Source organism: Eschrichtius robustus, chromosome X, assembly GCF_028021215.1.
Source record: "Eschrichtius robustus isolate mEscRob2 chromosome X, mEscRob2.pri, whole genome shotgun sequence".
In the NCBI taxonomy this organism is placed as follows: domain Eukaryota; kingdom Metazoa; phylum Chordata; class Mammalia; order Artiodactyla; family Eschrichtiidae; genus Eschrichtius; species Eschrichtius robustus.
In genome coordinates this window covers 96,274,213-96,289,672 of record NC_090845.1, presented here as the reverse complement: position 1 = coordinate 96,289,672, position 15,460 = coordinate 96,274,213, and the positions used below count along the sequence as shown (strand labels likewise).

Genomic DNA, 15,460 nt, shown 5'->3' with positions numbered 1-15,460 from the left:
GAGCAGAAATAAATGAAATAGAAACAAAACAATAGCAAAGACCAATAAAACTAAAAGCTGGTTCTTTGAGAAGATAAACAAAATTGATAAACCATTGATAAACCAGACTCATCAAGAAAAAGAGGGAGAGGACTCAAATCAATAAAATTAGAAATGAAAAAGGAGAAGTTACAACAGACACCGCAGAAATACAAAGCATCCTGAGAGACTACTACCAGCAACTGTATGCCAATAAAATGGACAACCTGGAAGAAATGGACAAATTCTTAGAAAGGTATAACCTTCCAAGACTGAACCAGGAAGTAATAGAAAATATGAACAGACCAATCACAAGTAATGAAATTGAAACTGTGATTAAAAATCTTCCAACAAACAAAAGTCCAGGACCAGATGGCTTCACAGGTGAATTCTGTCAAACATTTAGAGAAGAGCTAACGCCCATCCTTCTCAAAATCTTCCAAAAAATTGCAGAGGAAGGAACACTCCCAAACTCATTCTACGAGGCCACCATCACCCTGATACCAAAACCAGACAAAGATACTACACAAAAAGAAAATTACAGACCAATATCACTGATGAATATAGATGCAAAAGTCCTCAACAAAATACTGCAAACAGAATCCAACAACACATTAAAAGGATCATACACCATGATCAAGTCGGATTTATCCCAGGGATGCAAGGATTCTTCAATATATGCAAATCAATCAATGTGATACACCATATTAACAAATTGAAGGAGAAAAACCATATGATCATTTCAGTAGATGCAGAAAAAGCTTTTGACAAAATTCAACACCGATTTATGATAAAAACTCTCCAGAAAGTGGGCATAGAGGGAACCTACCTCAACATAATAAAGGCCATATATGACAGACCCACAGCAAACATCATTCTCAATGGTGAAAACCTGAAAGCATTTCCTCCAAGATCAGGAACAAGACAAGGATGTCCACTCTCACCACTATTATTCAACATAGTTTTGGAAGTCCTAGCCAGGGCAATCAGAGAAGAAAAAGAAATAAAAGGAATACAAATTGGAAAAGAAGAAGTAAAACTGTCACCGTTTGCAGATGACATGATACTATACATAGAGAATCCTAAAGATGCCACCAGAAAACTATTAGAGCTGATCAATGAATTTGGTAAAGTTGCGGGATACAAAATTAATGCACGGAAATCTCTTGCACTCCTATACACTAATGATGAAAAATCTGAAAGAGAAATTAAGGAAACACTCCCATTTACCATTGCAACAAAAAGAATAAAATACCTAGGAATAAACCTACCTAGGGAGACAAAAGACCTGTATGCAGAGAACTATAAGACACTGATGAAAGAAATTAAAGATGATACCACCAGATGGAGAGATATACCATGTTCTTGGATTGGAGGAATCAATATTGTGAAAATGACTATACTACCCGAAGCAATCTACAGATTCAATGCAATCCCTATCAAATTACCAATGGCATTTTTTTACAGAACTACAACAAAAAATCTTAAAATTTGTATGGAGACACAAAAGACCCCGAATAGCCAAAGCAGTCTTGAGGGAAAAAAACGGAGCTGGAGGAATCAGACTCCCTGACTTCAGACTATACTACAAAGCAACAGTCATCAAGACAATATGGTACTGGCACAAAAACAGAAACATAGATCAATGGAACAAGATAGAAAGCCCAGAGATAAATCCATGCACCTATGGTCAACTAATCTATGACAAAGGAGGCAAGGATATACAATGGAGAAAAGACAGTCTCTTCAATAAGTGGTGCTGGGAAAACTGGACAGCTACATGTAAAAGAATGAAATTAGAACACTCCCTAACACCATACACAGAAATCAACTCAAAATGGATTAGGGACCTAAATGTAAGACCGGACACTATAAAACTCTTAGAGGAAAGCATAGGAAGAACACTCTTTGACATAAATCACAGCAAGATCTTTTTTGATCCACCTCCTAGAGTAATGGAAATAAAAACAAAAATAAACAAATGGGGCCTAATGAAACTTCAAAGCTTTTGCACAGCAAAGGAAACCGTAAACAAGACGAAAAGACAACCCTCAGAATGGGAGAAACTATTTGCAAACGCATCAACAGACAAAGGATTAATCTCCAAAATATATAAACAGCTCATGCAGCTCAATATTAAAGAAACAAACACCCCAATCCAAACATGGGCAGATGACCTAAATAGACTTTCCTCCAAAGAAGACATACAGATGGCCAAGAAGCACATGAAAGGCTGCTCAACATCGCTAATTATTAGAGAAATGCAAATCAAAACTACAATGAGGTATCACCTCACACCAGTTAGAATGGGCATCATCAGAAAATCTACCATCAACAAATGCTGGCGAGGGTGTGGAGAAAAGGGAACCCTCTTGCACTGTTGGTGGGAATGTAAATTGATACAGCCACTATGGAGAGCAGTATGGAGGTTCCTTAAAAAACTAAAAATAGAATTACCATATGATCCAGCAATCCCACTACTGGGCATATACCCAGAGAAAACCATAATTCAAAAAGACACATGCACCCCAATGTTCATTGCAGCACTATTTACATTAGCCAGGTCATGGAAGCAACCTAAATGCCCATTGACAGACGAATGGATAAAGAAGATGTGGTACATATATACAATGTAATATTACTCAGCCATAAAAAGGAACGAAATTGAGTCATTTATAGAGACGTGGATGGATCTAGAGACTGTCATACAGAGTGAAGTAAGTCAGAAAGAGAAAAACAAATATCGTATATTAACGCATATATGTGGAACCTAGAAAAATGGTACAGATGAACCAGTTTGCAGAGCAGAAATAGAGACACAGATGTAGAGAACAAACGTATGGACACCAAGGGGGGAAAGCGGCGGGGAGTGGTGGTGGTGGTGGTGTCATGAATTGGGCGATCGGGATTGACATGTATACACTGATGTGTTTTAAATGGATGACTAATAAGAATCTGCTGTATAAAAAAATAAATAAAATTAAATTAAAAAATTTTTAAAAGAAGTCTCAATCTTAAATACTTGAGCTTTTTTTTTTTTTTTTTTTTTTTTTACTACTTGTGGTCAGTAGTACCTTTATTTCAGGTTTAATGATATATTGGTGTAATTATAAAATCAAGAAACAGGTGAAAAGAGAAGGAGGCTCCAAATATTGCCATGGAAACAGACATTTTTACAATCCGTGCGCTGTCCACACTTAATCTACTATATGTGGTGTCTTGTTTATTGGTTTTGCATAATTTCAGCACATATATATGTATAGATATATGAAGTTATATTTTCAGGACAAAAATACAATGTGTCTCTCTTTTCCGATTTTTACCGTTGTGAAAAAGAAAAATACTTCAAAGATTCATCAAGACATAACTGACAATGCTAAAAGTAGCACGAAGTGGTTTTGCAACTAGTTTTGCTCTTTGTTTTTCCTTTGTTTCTTTTCCAGACTTCTAATAAGTGGAAGCTTTTCTTTAAATTTATTTTTTCCTCCTTTATATTTCCTCAGTATTCAATTAATCAATGAGCTGTTAAAGACACCCTAACTAACCAATCTGCCGTCTTTCTTTACAAATTATCGTGGATTTACTATTTCTTAGCAAAATATGAGAAATTCAACGTTAATATTTTCAGCTTTTCTTGTCAGAAAAATAAAATTCAACATCCTATTTTGGAATTTTCTTGTCACGAACAAGAATCTCAACCACCAAAACAGTTTGTCAACCAATTCGAATCTATTCCTCTTCGTCTGACTATCTTTTAGAATATACCAAAGTAATAAATACATTTCTTCCATGTTACAAGAATAAAATAGATTTCTACATTTGTATACGTGGCTTTGATGTGTTTTCCCAGCAAGATTACCGTCTGTGTTTTCAATGTATGCATATTGTATAAATCTACTGTAATCGGTTGAAATTTTTGGTTTTGAACATATTATAATAGAAATCATTCCACAAACAGAAAACATGTAAAGCAGTATTAAACTTTGAGCAAACGAGTATTACGTATGTAACTCCAGTAAATGGCTATTCTCTTTGGCCAAACAGGGAGAAGGGATTCAGGCAATTGAGCAAGCATTCAGCTAATATCATGAATTACCTATAAAACTGTTTTCCAGCTTGCCTGGAAGACCCAGTAGTTAGCTGTAGGAGACACCGGGGATCATAGCACCCTTGCCACCTCCATTCTGCTCGAGCGGGCAAGTGAGTGTCTGTTCTGACTGGCTGGGGCCTGTGCCCCACCTTGATCTGTGACCTCCTCGGAGTAGCAGCAGACAGGACTGGCTAACTTGACGAAATGTTGTGCAACAGGGACAGTAGGTTTAAAATCACTGTAGGAAACTTCGATTCCAGGTGCTGCAGTCATACCTTCTTTTCTTCCTGATTTAGGGGAAATCTATCTAAAGTATTTCCATTACCAGCGAGGTTGGGGAGCTAGAACTTTTCGAAGCTGTATCCATCCCAATTCAACGCAGCGCCTGCTGCGAGCGAGGAGTCTCTGAGCCGCTGTCAGCTGCGCTGGGCCGATGGCTGCCAATGGAGGAGAAAGGGAGAAGAGCCTTCTGCTGGCCTCGGCTGGTCTGGCTCCTACCTTAAGGGCTTCCATTTTCTTGTGTGAACTTCCATTTTCTCTGAGAGAGCCTGGCCCTCTCTTAAGCACACAAAGCCCCTGCAGCCCGTTTTATTTATTCTTTGCAGGTTTCCCAGGTCTCCAGGGCCCCGCTGGTCTCCCTGGTGCCCCAGGCCTCTCCTTGCCCTCAGTCATAGCAGGACAGCCTGGCGACGCCGGGCGACCAGGCCTAGATGGAGAACGAGGTAAAGCCAGGAAGCCCAAAGAGGGCTGGCCATCACCTTTTGTCTGGAGTTTGGGGAGGGCCTGTCTACAGTCCAGCCCCATCCCCACTGCTGGATGTGCATGGGCCTGTGAGGCCTCACCTCCCTCCTCCCGCAGGGACACAGGGGGTTGGAATGGGCTGCATTTTGCTAAAAGGGTTTGGGAAGGTCTGGGCACTGGGGCCCCACAGAAGGCAAGGGAACATTATCTGCCCCGGGAATAGCCTTTGGCTTCCTATCAGTCCCGAGGCTTTCAGCAATGGCCGCTTCCTCTTCCCTCTGCCCTCATCCCTCTTCCAATCTTATCTCTAGGCCGCCCAGGCCCCCCGGGGCCCCCAGGCCCCCCTGGGCCATCCTCGGATCAAGGCGACCCGGGAGACCCTGGCTTCCCTGGAGTTCCTGGCCCTCAAGGGCCCAAGGGAGACCAAGGAATTCCAGGTTTCTCTGGCCTCCCTGGAGAGCTAGGACTGAAAGGTATGACTGCGTGGCTGGCTACTGGGTCCTTTCCCACTCCACTGTCAGAGGTGGCCCCTTCCTGCAGCCCTGTGAAGAGAGACCAGCTGATGATGCTTTTCCTGCCCTCGCCTCTGCTTAGTCTCAACCCCACCACCACCAGCACCACCATGCCAGGCCCTGACTTGCTTTCCTTTGGACTTTGCCAGGCATGAGAGGTGAGCCTGGCTTCATGGGGACTCCAGGCAAAGTTGGGCCACCTGGAGACCCAGGACTTCCCGGGGTGAAGGGGAAGGCAGGGCCAAGAGGTGAGTTGAGAGCATGTGCCGGGCTGATCCTGAGCTCAAGGGAGGGGTTGGGGGGTATCATTCCTTCAGGAGTCACTGCTAAGCACGCCAAGAAAGCCTGGATGGCTGAAGCAGCTGGATCAAGCTCCTCCAGGGAGGGAGTTTCTCCACCTTGGAGATACCTCTGCCTGCATCAGCTCCCAGGACTCAAGGTCATTGCCGCTTTGCCGCCATGGATCTTGCCACTGACCTCCCCTCTCTGCATTGTTTCTGCATTTGCGGTCACTGCGTTTGCACTCAGATCACCACTCACCCATTTGCTGAATCCAGAAATGAAGAACCATCCTTTCTGTCCTTTATCACCACTCCCCTCACACACACATCCAATCCATTAGCAAGCCCTGAGGGCTGTGTCTCCTATAAACGTGCCTTGCATCTGCCCCCCTCTCATCACCTCCACCTCTACCACTGAGGTCCCAGCCACCAACATTTCTCACGTGGATCACTGCGGTGACTGCTAACTGGTCTCCCTGCTTCCATTATTCACCTCCCCCAACAATCATTTCTCTAGACAGTGGTCAGAGAGGTCTTGTAAAAACAGAAATCATCCATGGGCGTCCCATGGCATAAGAATTAACTATGGCCATGAAGCCCTCTGTGATGCCTCCCTCTCCATCCTCATTACCAGCCCTTCCCCTTTGCTGTTCACTGTGCTTTTGTCACCCTAGCCTCTTTCAGTTATCCAAAAACACCACACCTTGGCTGGCCGCAGGGCCTTTGCACGTGCTAGTTCTACTTCTGGAATGCTCTCCCCCACCCCCCAGCTTGTTCTAATGCTTTAATGGTCTCAGCTTAAGTGTCACTGCTTGTAAGAGGCCACTTATAACTCTCTCTAAAGCAGGTTCTCCACCCCATAGCCCTCTCCGCTCCCTCCCACTGTCCGTGCACTGTCCATTTCCTTTGTAGCACTTCTTACAATTTGCAGTAAGATTAATGGTTTTTGTCAGGTTATGCATTTTTCATCTTTATCACCAGACCATCGTCTCATAAAGGTCTTACTTACTGCTCTATCCCCTGATCTACCAGGCTCTGGCACATGGTAGGCACTCGAGAAATACTTTTTCAATGAATTAATAAGCAAATTGGCTTGTTTGGCTTCTATTAGTAAGCCAGCTGGCTGGGTTTGGGGTCTCGGCTGTGATGCCAACTGAACCTCTGGGAGCCCACCCTGGCCACCTCCTCTGCCTCCGTTTGACATTTCCATTTCTCCCACGTGCCCACAGGCTTATCCGGCCCCCGAGGCGCTCCTGGACAAACACCAATTGCAGAAGACATCCAGGCTCCTCCTGGACCCATGGGTCTAGCAGGCATCGATGGCATCCCTGGCCTCATGGGGGACCCTGGGGTCCAAGGCCCTGGAGGCCTGCAAGGTGAGGAGGGCGCCAGAGAAAGGGGACTTCACGGGGAGCTGAGGCGGCTTTGGCTGGCAGGCTGAAGCAACTGGCTGGGAACCCCGGCTCCAAGGGGGCGCCTTCATCGAGCGTTTCCTCGGCTCCCTCACAAAGCTTCCAAGCTTCTCGCCAGGAAGGAGGGGACCAGCAGGGCCAGCAGTTGTACTTGGCTTCAGAGAACGAAGCACACGGAACGAAGTGCTCCGCGTGGGCAGAGCACAGCAGCTAATCCAGACAGCTCGTCCCTCGCTAACGTGCTGCTGCGGGAAGGAGGGAGCGTGGTGGGGGGACAGAGAGCAACGGAGAAAGCCCAGGGCTGGGGGACGGAAAACCCGGCTTCCAATCCCAGTTTTGCCCCAGCCGGAGTAAGCTAGCAGTCTCTGTCTGGACCTCGGTGAACTCATTTCTGACATGGGACCCCAGCAGTTGCCCTGCGTCCTCCCCAGCATTGCTGGGAAGATGAGAGGAAGGGAGGGGGACATGGGTGTGAAGGAGCTCAGAAGGGCTAAGTTCAGAGTGAGGTCCCAGGGCTGAGCTGCCCGGACGTGAACTAAGGACCAGCCCAGGAGGCTCAGCCCTGAGCTCAGCGTGCACTCCAGGGTCATGGCCAGTTCGCCCTCTCCTGGTGAGTCCTGGGCATGACACACGAGTCCCCTTTCTCCAGGGAAGGCTCCTCCAGACCCTGCACATTGAGTACCCCGCTGTGGGCCTTCTCTCCTGGCAGGCTTCAAAGGTTTACCTGGCATCCCCGGCAAAGATGGCCCCAATGGACTCCCTGGCCCACCTGGGGCTCTTGGTGACCCTGGTCTCCCTGGACTGCAAGGCCCTCCAGGATTTGAAGGTCTGGCAATGTCAGCACTAGGGGGCAGAGGGCTTCTGTAAGGGTTTGAGGCTTGAGGGTGAGTCACAATCTCAAATCGTGGAATTACGAAACCGGGCAGTAAAGCTTGACACTACTAGCAGGCTGGGAAACTGGGCTCGAATCCGTTCACTCCATTCTGAGCCTGTGAAGGATTAGAGCCCTGCATTCCAGAAGGCAAAGGACTGTTCCACATAGTTCTCTGGGTTCTCTTCCAGCTCGTAAGAGCTATAACCCTATACTATAGCGTGGCCCCCTGCCCTGCACACCCCCTCTTCTACCCAGGGATTCTGACGTGGATGGAAGGGGGCTGGTTCAAGGGAGAAGAGAATCTGAGATAAGATATGGCTGCTCTGCTACTTACCTTCCATTTTATATCAGAGACGGCAAATCAGTTGTCCTGAGTAGAGAACAGTCCTGAAGCTCGCTGGGAGAGTGCCACGATTGTTAGCCACGTCTGCCACGGGCCGGAGAGGAGGGTGTGATTTTGCCTCGCTAACCCCAGCTCTGCTTTTTCACTGCCTCTGATTCAGCAGGTCCTTGGTTATCTCTGCTCTCTCCATCTCAGGAGCTCCAGGGAAGCCGGGCCCCTTCGGGAGGGCTGGAGTGCCTGGGCAGAGCGTGAGAGTGGGCTACACCTTGGTGAAGCACAGCCAGTCGGAACAGGTGCCCCTGTGCCCCGTCGGGATGAGCCAGCTGTGGGTGGGTTATAGCCTGCTGTTCGTGGAGGGGCAGGAGAAAGCCCACAACCAGGACCTGGGTAGGTACCGGCTTGCACATCCAGCCCTGGCCCTCTGTCCCCACAAGGCCCAAGAGCCACACTCCTCGCTCCTCCCAACCCTTGGTGGGCCCATGTTGGGTAGTGGGTTACAAGCACCAGCTCTGGAGTCAGTCAGATCTGGGTTCAAACCCCAGCTCTGCCGCTCACTCTGGACGCGTTATTCAACCTGTCTAAGCTTCCGCCTCCTTCTCAGTGGAACAAGCCTAATTCTAGTACTTGTCCCACAGGGCGGACTAAGGATTACAGGAATCACCCAGGTAAAATGCTTAGAACAACGTTTGACATCCATTGGATGTCAACGTTTGACATCCAACGTATCAAGCATCCATTAAACGTTAGCAATTAGTAGTAGTAATAATAATATGACCTGCCGGCAACAATGATTACCCAAGAATTAATTGAATTGTCTTCAGGTGTGTGTTTCAGAGAACCGCAGGCTCACTCTATTAAATGCTGATTTTACAAAGCAGACTAATTAGGGAGTCATCATTCAGTTTCTAAAAAGATTCTTTTCATTATCAAACTTCCCTGGTGCATAGAAAATAGACTTCAGTGTGTGTACAGTGGTTCAGGATAGGAAGGAAAGGCGTCCCTGCTCTGCTACAAGCAGTTGGATATGAACCCAAACCACCATCTAGTCCAGTCGTAGTGGCTCCAGGGACAATCCCAGCCCTGCCCCTCAGCCAGACCTTACCTGCCCCTGCCCACCTTCTCTCCTTGCAGGGTTTGCTGGCTCCTGCCTGCCCCGCTTCAGCACCATGCCCTTCATCTACTGCAACATCAACGAAGTGTGCCACTATGCCCGGCGCAACGATAAATCCTACTGGCTCTCCACCACCGCGCCCATCCCCATGATGCCCGTCGGCCAGACGCAGATTCCCCAGTACATCAGCCGCTGCTCTGTGTGTGAGGCGCCCTCACAAGCCATTGCTGTGCACAGCCAGGACATCACCATCCCGCAGTGCCCCCTGGGCTGGCGCAGCCTCTGGATTGGGTACTCCTTCCTCATGGTAAGGTCCCGCACCGCCCTCTCCACCAGTATGAAGGCCGAGGGCAGGGAGCGCTGGGAGGGAAATTCTGAAATCGAGTGCCGAGGGAGCCCTGTGACTCGAGGGCTGGGACGTCAGGCCAAATACGAGGCCTACTTGTCCTCGGCAGGTAACAAACACTAACTGGCACCCTAAAGGGTACGGTACAGATTGCAGTAAAAGTTCCAATGAAGGTGACTTCAGAGCCAGAGCTATTAATAGGTCCGCTGGGGGGAAGGGCCCATGGTCTAACGACCTTGTGGACTATTCCGCGCTCTCTCCCTTCTCTGGAGCACACCGCCAAGGGCCTGGGGCAGACGGAGGGCTCTGAGAAGAACTGCATCCTGAACCCTGTTGGCAGTTTCCTTAATTCAGCCTTTCTCAGATCTGTCAGTGGAAATGTTCGGGGGGCACCTACCACACCTTGGACTCGGCAGGACAGCAGCAGTTTGGGAAATACTGGCTGGGATGCAGCCGCAGCCCAGGAGCCGTGGGTTAGGAGGGCGCTAGGGAGCTCGGAGGGGGCGCTCCCGGCTCTGAGGCTGAGACAAGGGAGGATGAGCGCCCCCGGTCCTGAAACATAGCTGTTGGTCCGCTGGCCAGACAGGGGGGCTGAGCCAAGGGACCAGAGCTGAGAGCCGGAGCGGCGGAGCCCATCACCTCCCAAGGTGACCAGCTCACAGCCGCCCCCATCTGTTTCAGCACGCGGCCGCCGGCGCTGAGGGCGGGGGCCAGTCCCTGGTCTCCCCCGGCTCCTGCCTGGAGGATTTCCGAGCCACTCCTTTCATCGAGTGCAGTGGTGCCCGGGGCACCTGCCACTACTTTGCCAACAAGTACAGCTTCTGGCTGACGACGGTGGAAGAGAGGCAGCAGTTTGGGGAGGAGCCCGTATCTGAGACGCTGAAAGCCGGGCAGCTCCACACCCGGGTCAGCCGCTGCCAGGTGTGTATGAAAAGCCTGTAGGGTGGCACCTGCCACTCTGCCCCTTGCCCTCCCCTGCCCCACACAACGGTCACCTCACAAACCTGAACGGTCTGAAGAAGGAAGGCCAAGCCCTTCTGCCCATCTGTCAAGTTGTCCATTGGAGTCTCGCTTGGGCTGGACCGCTGGATGCTGATCACCTCCACCCTCAGGCCCCACGGTGAGCCCACCCCGCTGGGAGCTGCTGTCCCATTTCGGTGCTACAGTTTGGTTTGGATGTTTGTGTGACTCTTCGTGGCTACCTCAGAAAGACCTGCTGGGCCACCACTTTCTTAGAATGCTAGCTTTCCTCACTCTCTTGATCAGAAAGCTCTTCGTGATAGCTAAGGAGTCATTTCATTATGTCCAGAGGTCACCGCACATCACTTGGCTTAAACCAGAACCCAGTGTCTCCACGTGAAAAAAATTTCTCTGGCTCAACATTATGGATGGCTCAAGCCTGCACAGGGCAAGCTCTCAACTCTTCCCGGAGACCCACTGTGTCTAGGCAGGCAGCAGAGCTGGAATGAGGTGCCAGCCAGTGTCCCGGGGTGCGCTCTGACTGCTTCGAGAGTGAGCACGACTGGGCCCCAGATTGCTTAGGGACGCTGGAAGACCAGCAGCCGAGAGGTGCTCATTAACGTCACATGGTCGTAGACAAATCACTTCCTCCTTGCCGGCTCCCTCCCCAGCCACAGGCAGCAGACTTGGCCTGGTTCAGAGTAGAGCAGAGGATGCACCAAATGTGGTCAGACCCATAAAGGGAAATGAGAACCGCAGCCCTTTCTCCCGGGCCGGGGGGGGGGGTGGGGAGAGGGGAGGATGGGTAAGGAGGTGTGAATTTTGCTTTTGACTCCAGGAACAAAAAGGAAAATCCCTTGTCCCAATTTCTCAGAAGCCCCTGTTTATTCCAAATGCCATTCAGATGTGTGCAGTGTGGCAAATCGACACTGCAGTGTTGGTTCCTTTGCATTTTGAGGCTGTGAGAGACTTTCCACTAAAATGTCCATCCAATTGCTCTTTCACAGGTAGCCTGTTAAACCATTTTGATATGTTTTTAAAGCCTCATAAAAATCTAGCACAGTCCTCTCTTTAGCAGTTAGCAGACCCAAAGCAAGCCTGAGTAGACTGTAAAGTATATTCTGTTTAGGGGGATTTGTTTTAACCATTTCCTTTAATTATCAGTTTCCCAGAACACTTAGCTATGTTGACATGAGGCAATTCCTTCCAGGTGATTCTGTTTCCTTAAATATTATGTAAACTGTGCCAACACAGACAAAGCATACTCAGTATAACCTGAACTATTGTTACCGTCACCTCCTCAGTAATAAGCATGGTGTCAGCTTTGTACATTGCAAATAAAAGGAATCCAATATGAACATTTGACTCTTTTGACATTCTTTCTTTGATGAAAACTTTTCTAAAGTCCATCTCACTGAAATTCATAAGCCTCCCTCAGAGCCATGGGGGTTCCTGTCACTGCAAGTCGAGCTTTATAACAAAACACTGAGACACGGAAAAATACAATTAAAGCCAAGGGTTGATTGATAATGTCTTCCAACAGGCAACAAATCCACAACATGTTTCAAGATCAGCCTACAACTGTTTTTAGCCCCATCACATGCTAGAGTTCAAGAAAGGAATTTCCATATTTCTGGGGCCTCAGGATCATTTACAGATAAATCAAAAGTAGAGAAATTTAAAAGTCATTAAAATCAAATCTAAGATATATGTGCATATATTTGTATATGCATAAAATATATCCTCTGGAAGGATAAACAAGAAATTAATAACATTGGGAGCATTCAGGAAAGAGAACTGACCTGTGGGAGGGAGAGACATTTCACTGAATACCATTTTGCACCTTTCGAATTCGGAACCGCTGGAATATATTACCTACTGGAAAAGAAAAAAATGGAATCTAAGGAAACAAGTGTTCAAATATTCCTAAATATACCACACAAAAAAACCCACCTTGGTTTGGTGCTAGCTTTCAAACCGCAGTTGCTGGCCTTCCCGGGGGCTTGGTTGAGCATGGAGGTGAAATGCATAGGTTAAGAAGACAAGGAGAGGAAAAGGGGAAGATACCACTGGGACATGAGGTGCATCCACACAGGAGACTGGTTAGCAAAGCCAATTTGACGAATATGTGCTTTCAAATTTAGTATGTTGCTTGCTAGTCCTGAAACGGTTTGGAATTGTATTTGATGCACAGATTAATGTCACCACATGAATAATTCTTTCCAGTTATGACTGTCAAGCAAAATGGAGTCAAATTCAAACACAATTTTTAATTTCCCAAACAAAAATCAACAATTCAAGTCAGTGATTAGCAAACTACAGCCTGTGAGCTAAATCCAGCCCTCTGCCTGTTTTTGTAAATAAAGTTTTATTGGATTACGGCCAGGCTCATGTGCATGCACATTGTCTATGGCTGTCTTGGGGTTTCACCAGCAGAGATGAGTAGCTGTGACAGACACTATGTGGTCTTCAGAGCCTAAAACATTTCCTATCTGACCCTTGACAGAAAAAGTTTGCAGACCCCTGATTTAAGTGATAATGATTTAAGGACAGGGTGACCATCTGACAAAAGTATCAGTAAAGATGGGGACAGTGACCCATCAAATAGTTAAGGTTCTCTCAAACAGGAAGGAGATCAATGTAATGAGATGTAATGTCTTTGACACACTTTTTGAGATCAATTATAATTATTTAAATACATATTCAAATAATTTAACAAGAACTTTTTTTCCCTGATACAATGATTATCACTTTATTATTAGAGCAAGAGAACAGATTGCTTCTTAGTATTTAGCCCAGAGAGGTCAAACCTGAAAGGGTGAAGAAGCACAGGGTAATCATCTCTCATCTGCTGGTGCTGGAAGCAAGGTGGGAGTTGCTGCCTATCTTCCAGACATCCACCTCCTCATTTCAGTAGCTGAAGATTCGCTGTGGCCATGTAAGAAGCTGGGAAGTGCAAGAGACGACTCCTAATCTTTCTGCTCCTAGATTCCATGATTGTTTTAGTTCTTTCTGGGGAAGGGGTATATTGTTCACTTGTTTGTTTTTTTCTGAGAAAAGGTGATTGGCTCAGTCATGATCGCTATCAAGTTTGTATGCTGTTGGCATATCAGGCACTTGCTGACTAGACAAGTTTTATGTGATGAGTTCATGTTCTTCTGGTGCCAGATGGAAGACAGATGTCCAAGGTGAGTTCCCACTATTCTATATGCTCAGAATCTCGAAATCTTCCTCCAGGTCAAACTCCTCTAGTTGTTCAGTAGAGTCGATGAATTCTATCACAATACAGAAAAGAGGAAGAAAAAAGCTTGACACTTTGGCTCAAGCGGTCAATAAGTTACTCAGTAGTTAAGACCATGCATTTTAAATTGCTTTGCTACAGAAAAGCTTGTGTAGAGGAGACTTATAGGCGGGACCACTGCTGAGTATTAGCAATTCTCTATAAAGAATCAAAACAGGTTTAAGGGCCAAGATGTAGGAGTAGAAAGACCCTGAGCTCATCTCCTCTCATGAGCACACCAAAATCACAACTATCTGCAGAACAACCATTGATGAAAAAGGCTGGAACCTACCAGAAAAGATCTGCTACAACTAAAGTCATAAAGAAGGATCCACAACATGACGGGTAGGAGGGGCAGACTCGCGATATAATCAAATCCCATACCCCCCGGGTGGGCGACCCACAAACTGGAGAATAATTATATCACAGAAATTCTCCCACAGGAGTGAGAGTTCTGAGCCCCACATCAGGCTCCCCAGCCTGAGGGTCTGGCACTGGGGGTAGGAGCCCCCAGAGCATTTGGCTTTGAAGGCCAGTGAGGCTTTACTGCAGGAACCCCACAGGACTGGGGGAAATACAGACTACACCCTTAAAGGGCGCACACAAAAATCTCATGTGCACTGGGACCCAGGACAAAAGCAGTGATTTGATAAGAGCCTAGGCCAGACCTACCTGTTGGGCTTGGAGACTCTCCTGGAGAGGCAGGGGGGTGGCTGAAGCTCACCCGGGGGACATACACACTGGTGGCAGACATACTGGGGAACATTCAACTACATGAACACTCCTGGTGGCTGACATGTTGGATCATTAGTGCCAAGACCTGGCCCCACCCGACAGCCTATAGGCTCCAGTGCTGGGACACCTCAGGCCAAACAACCAATGGGGCAGAGACACAGCCCCACCCATCAGCAGACAGGCTGCCTAAAGAAGTCCTGAGCCCATGGCCTCTAGACAAGCCCCTAGACACGGCCCTGCCCATCTGAGGGCCAAGACCCAGCTCCACCCACCAGTGGGCAGGCCCTGGCCCCTCCTACAAGGAAGCCTGAACAAGACTCTAAAGCAGCCTCACCCACCAGGGGGCAGACACCAGAAGCAAGAAAACTACAATCCCACAACACAGGCCAGACCCTATCCTGGGACCAGCTGGCCCCTGACCCTGCCAACTAGCAGGCCACTGCAACCTTAGGGACACCCCAGACCCCATACCCAACTGTATCAGAAACCAGCCCCTCCTTACCAGTGATCTGAAATGAGCTCTGGGATCCCTGGGCCCAGGAGCCACACTCCAGGAAACAGCTCTGCCTGCCAGTAATCCAGCACTAACCCCTACCAGTGGTTGGGCAACAGCCCCCGAGGCTTCGGGACCCTGACTCTGGCCACCAGTGAGCCAGCACTAGCCCCGGGGCCCCCATGGATTCCACAACCAGCCACCTCGTGACCAGGCCCCACTAAACAGCAACCAGCAGCATCTGCACAAGGCAGGGCCTGGCAA

General features: G+C 47.9%; 2 protein-coding genes across 3 annotated transcripts in view; one reads left to right on the top strand and one right to left on the bottom strand.

Annotated features, from left to right (window-relative positions):
- COL4A6 (collagen type IV alpha 6 chain) overlaps positions 1-10,853 on the top strand; it is a 290,671-nt gene extending 279,818 nt beyond the window's left edge. Inside the window, exons 39-46 of the mRNA XM_068532769.1 lie at positions 4,714-4,830; positions 5,161-5,322; positions 5,511-5,609; positions 6,872-7,018; positions 7,764-7,880; positions 8,467-8,658; positions 9,403-9,689; positions 10,410-10,853. Coding sequence (XP_068388870.1) covers positions 4,714-4,830; positions 5,161-5,322; positions 5,511-5,609; positions 6,872-7,018; positions 7,764-7,880; positions 8,467-8,658; positions 9,403-9,689; positions 10,410-10,670 — 1,382 coding nt within the window. The 3' untranslated portion in view covers positions 10,671-10,853. The remainder of the gene's footprint in view (positions 1-4,713; positions 4,831-5,160; positions 5,323-5,510; positions 5,610-6,871; positions 7,019-7,763; positions 7,881-8,466; positions 8,659-9,402; positions 9,690-10,409) is intronic.
- Positions 10,854-12,252: 1,399 nt separating this feature from the next.
- ATG4A (autophagy related 4A cysteine peptidase) overlaps positions 12,253-15,460 on the bottom strand; it is a 69,552-nt gene continuing 66,344 nt past the window's right edge. Inside the window, exon 12 of one of the 2 annotated variants that reach the window (XM_068532453.1) lies at positions 12,253-13,963. In XM_068532453.1, coding sequence (XP_068388554.1) covers positions 13,893-13,963 — 71 coding nt within the window. In that variant the 3' untranslated portion in view covers positions 12,253-13,892. The remainder of the gene's footprint in view (positions 13,964-15,460) is intronic. The other variant, XM_068532452.1, reaches the window with a different exon arrangement.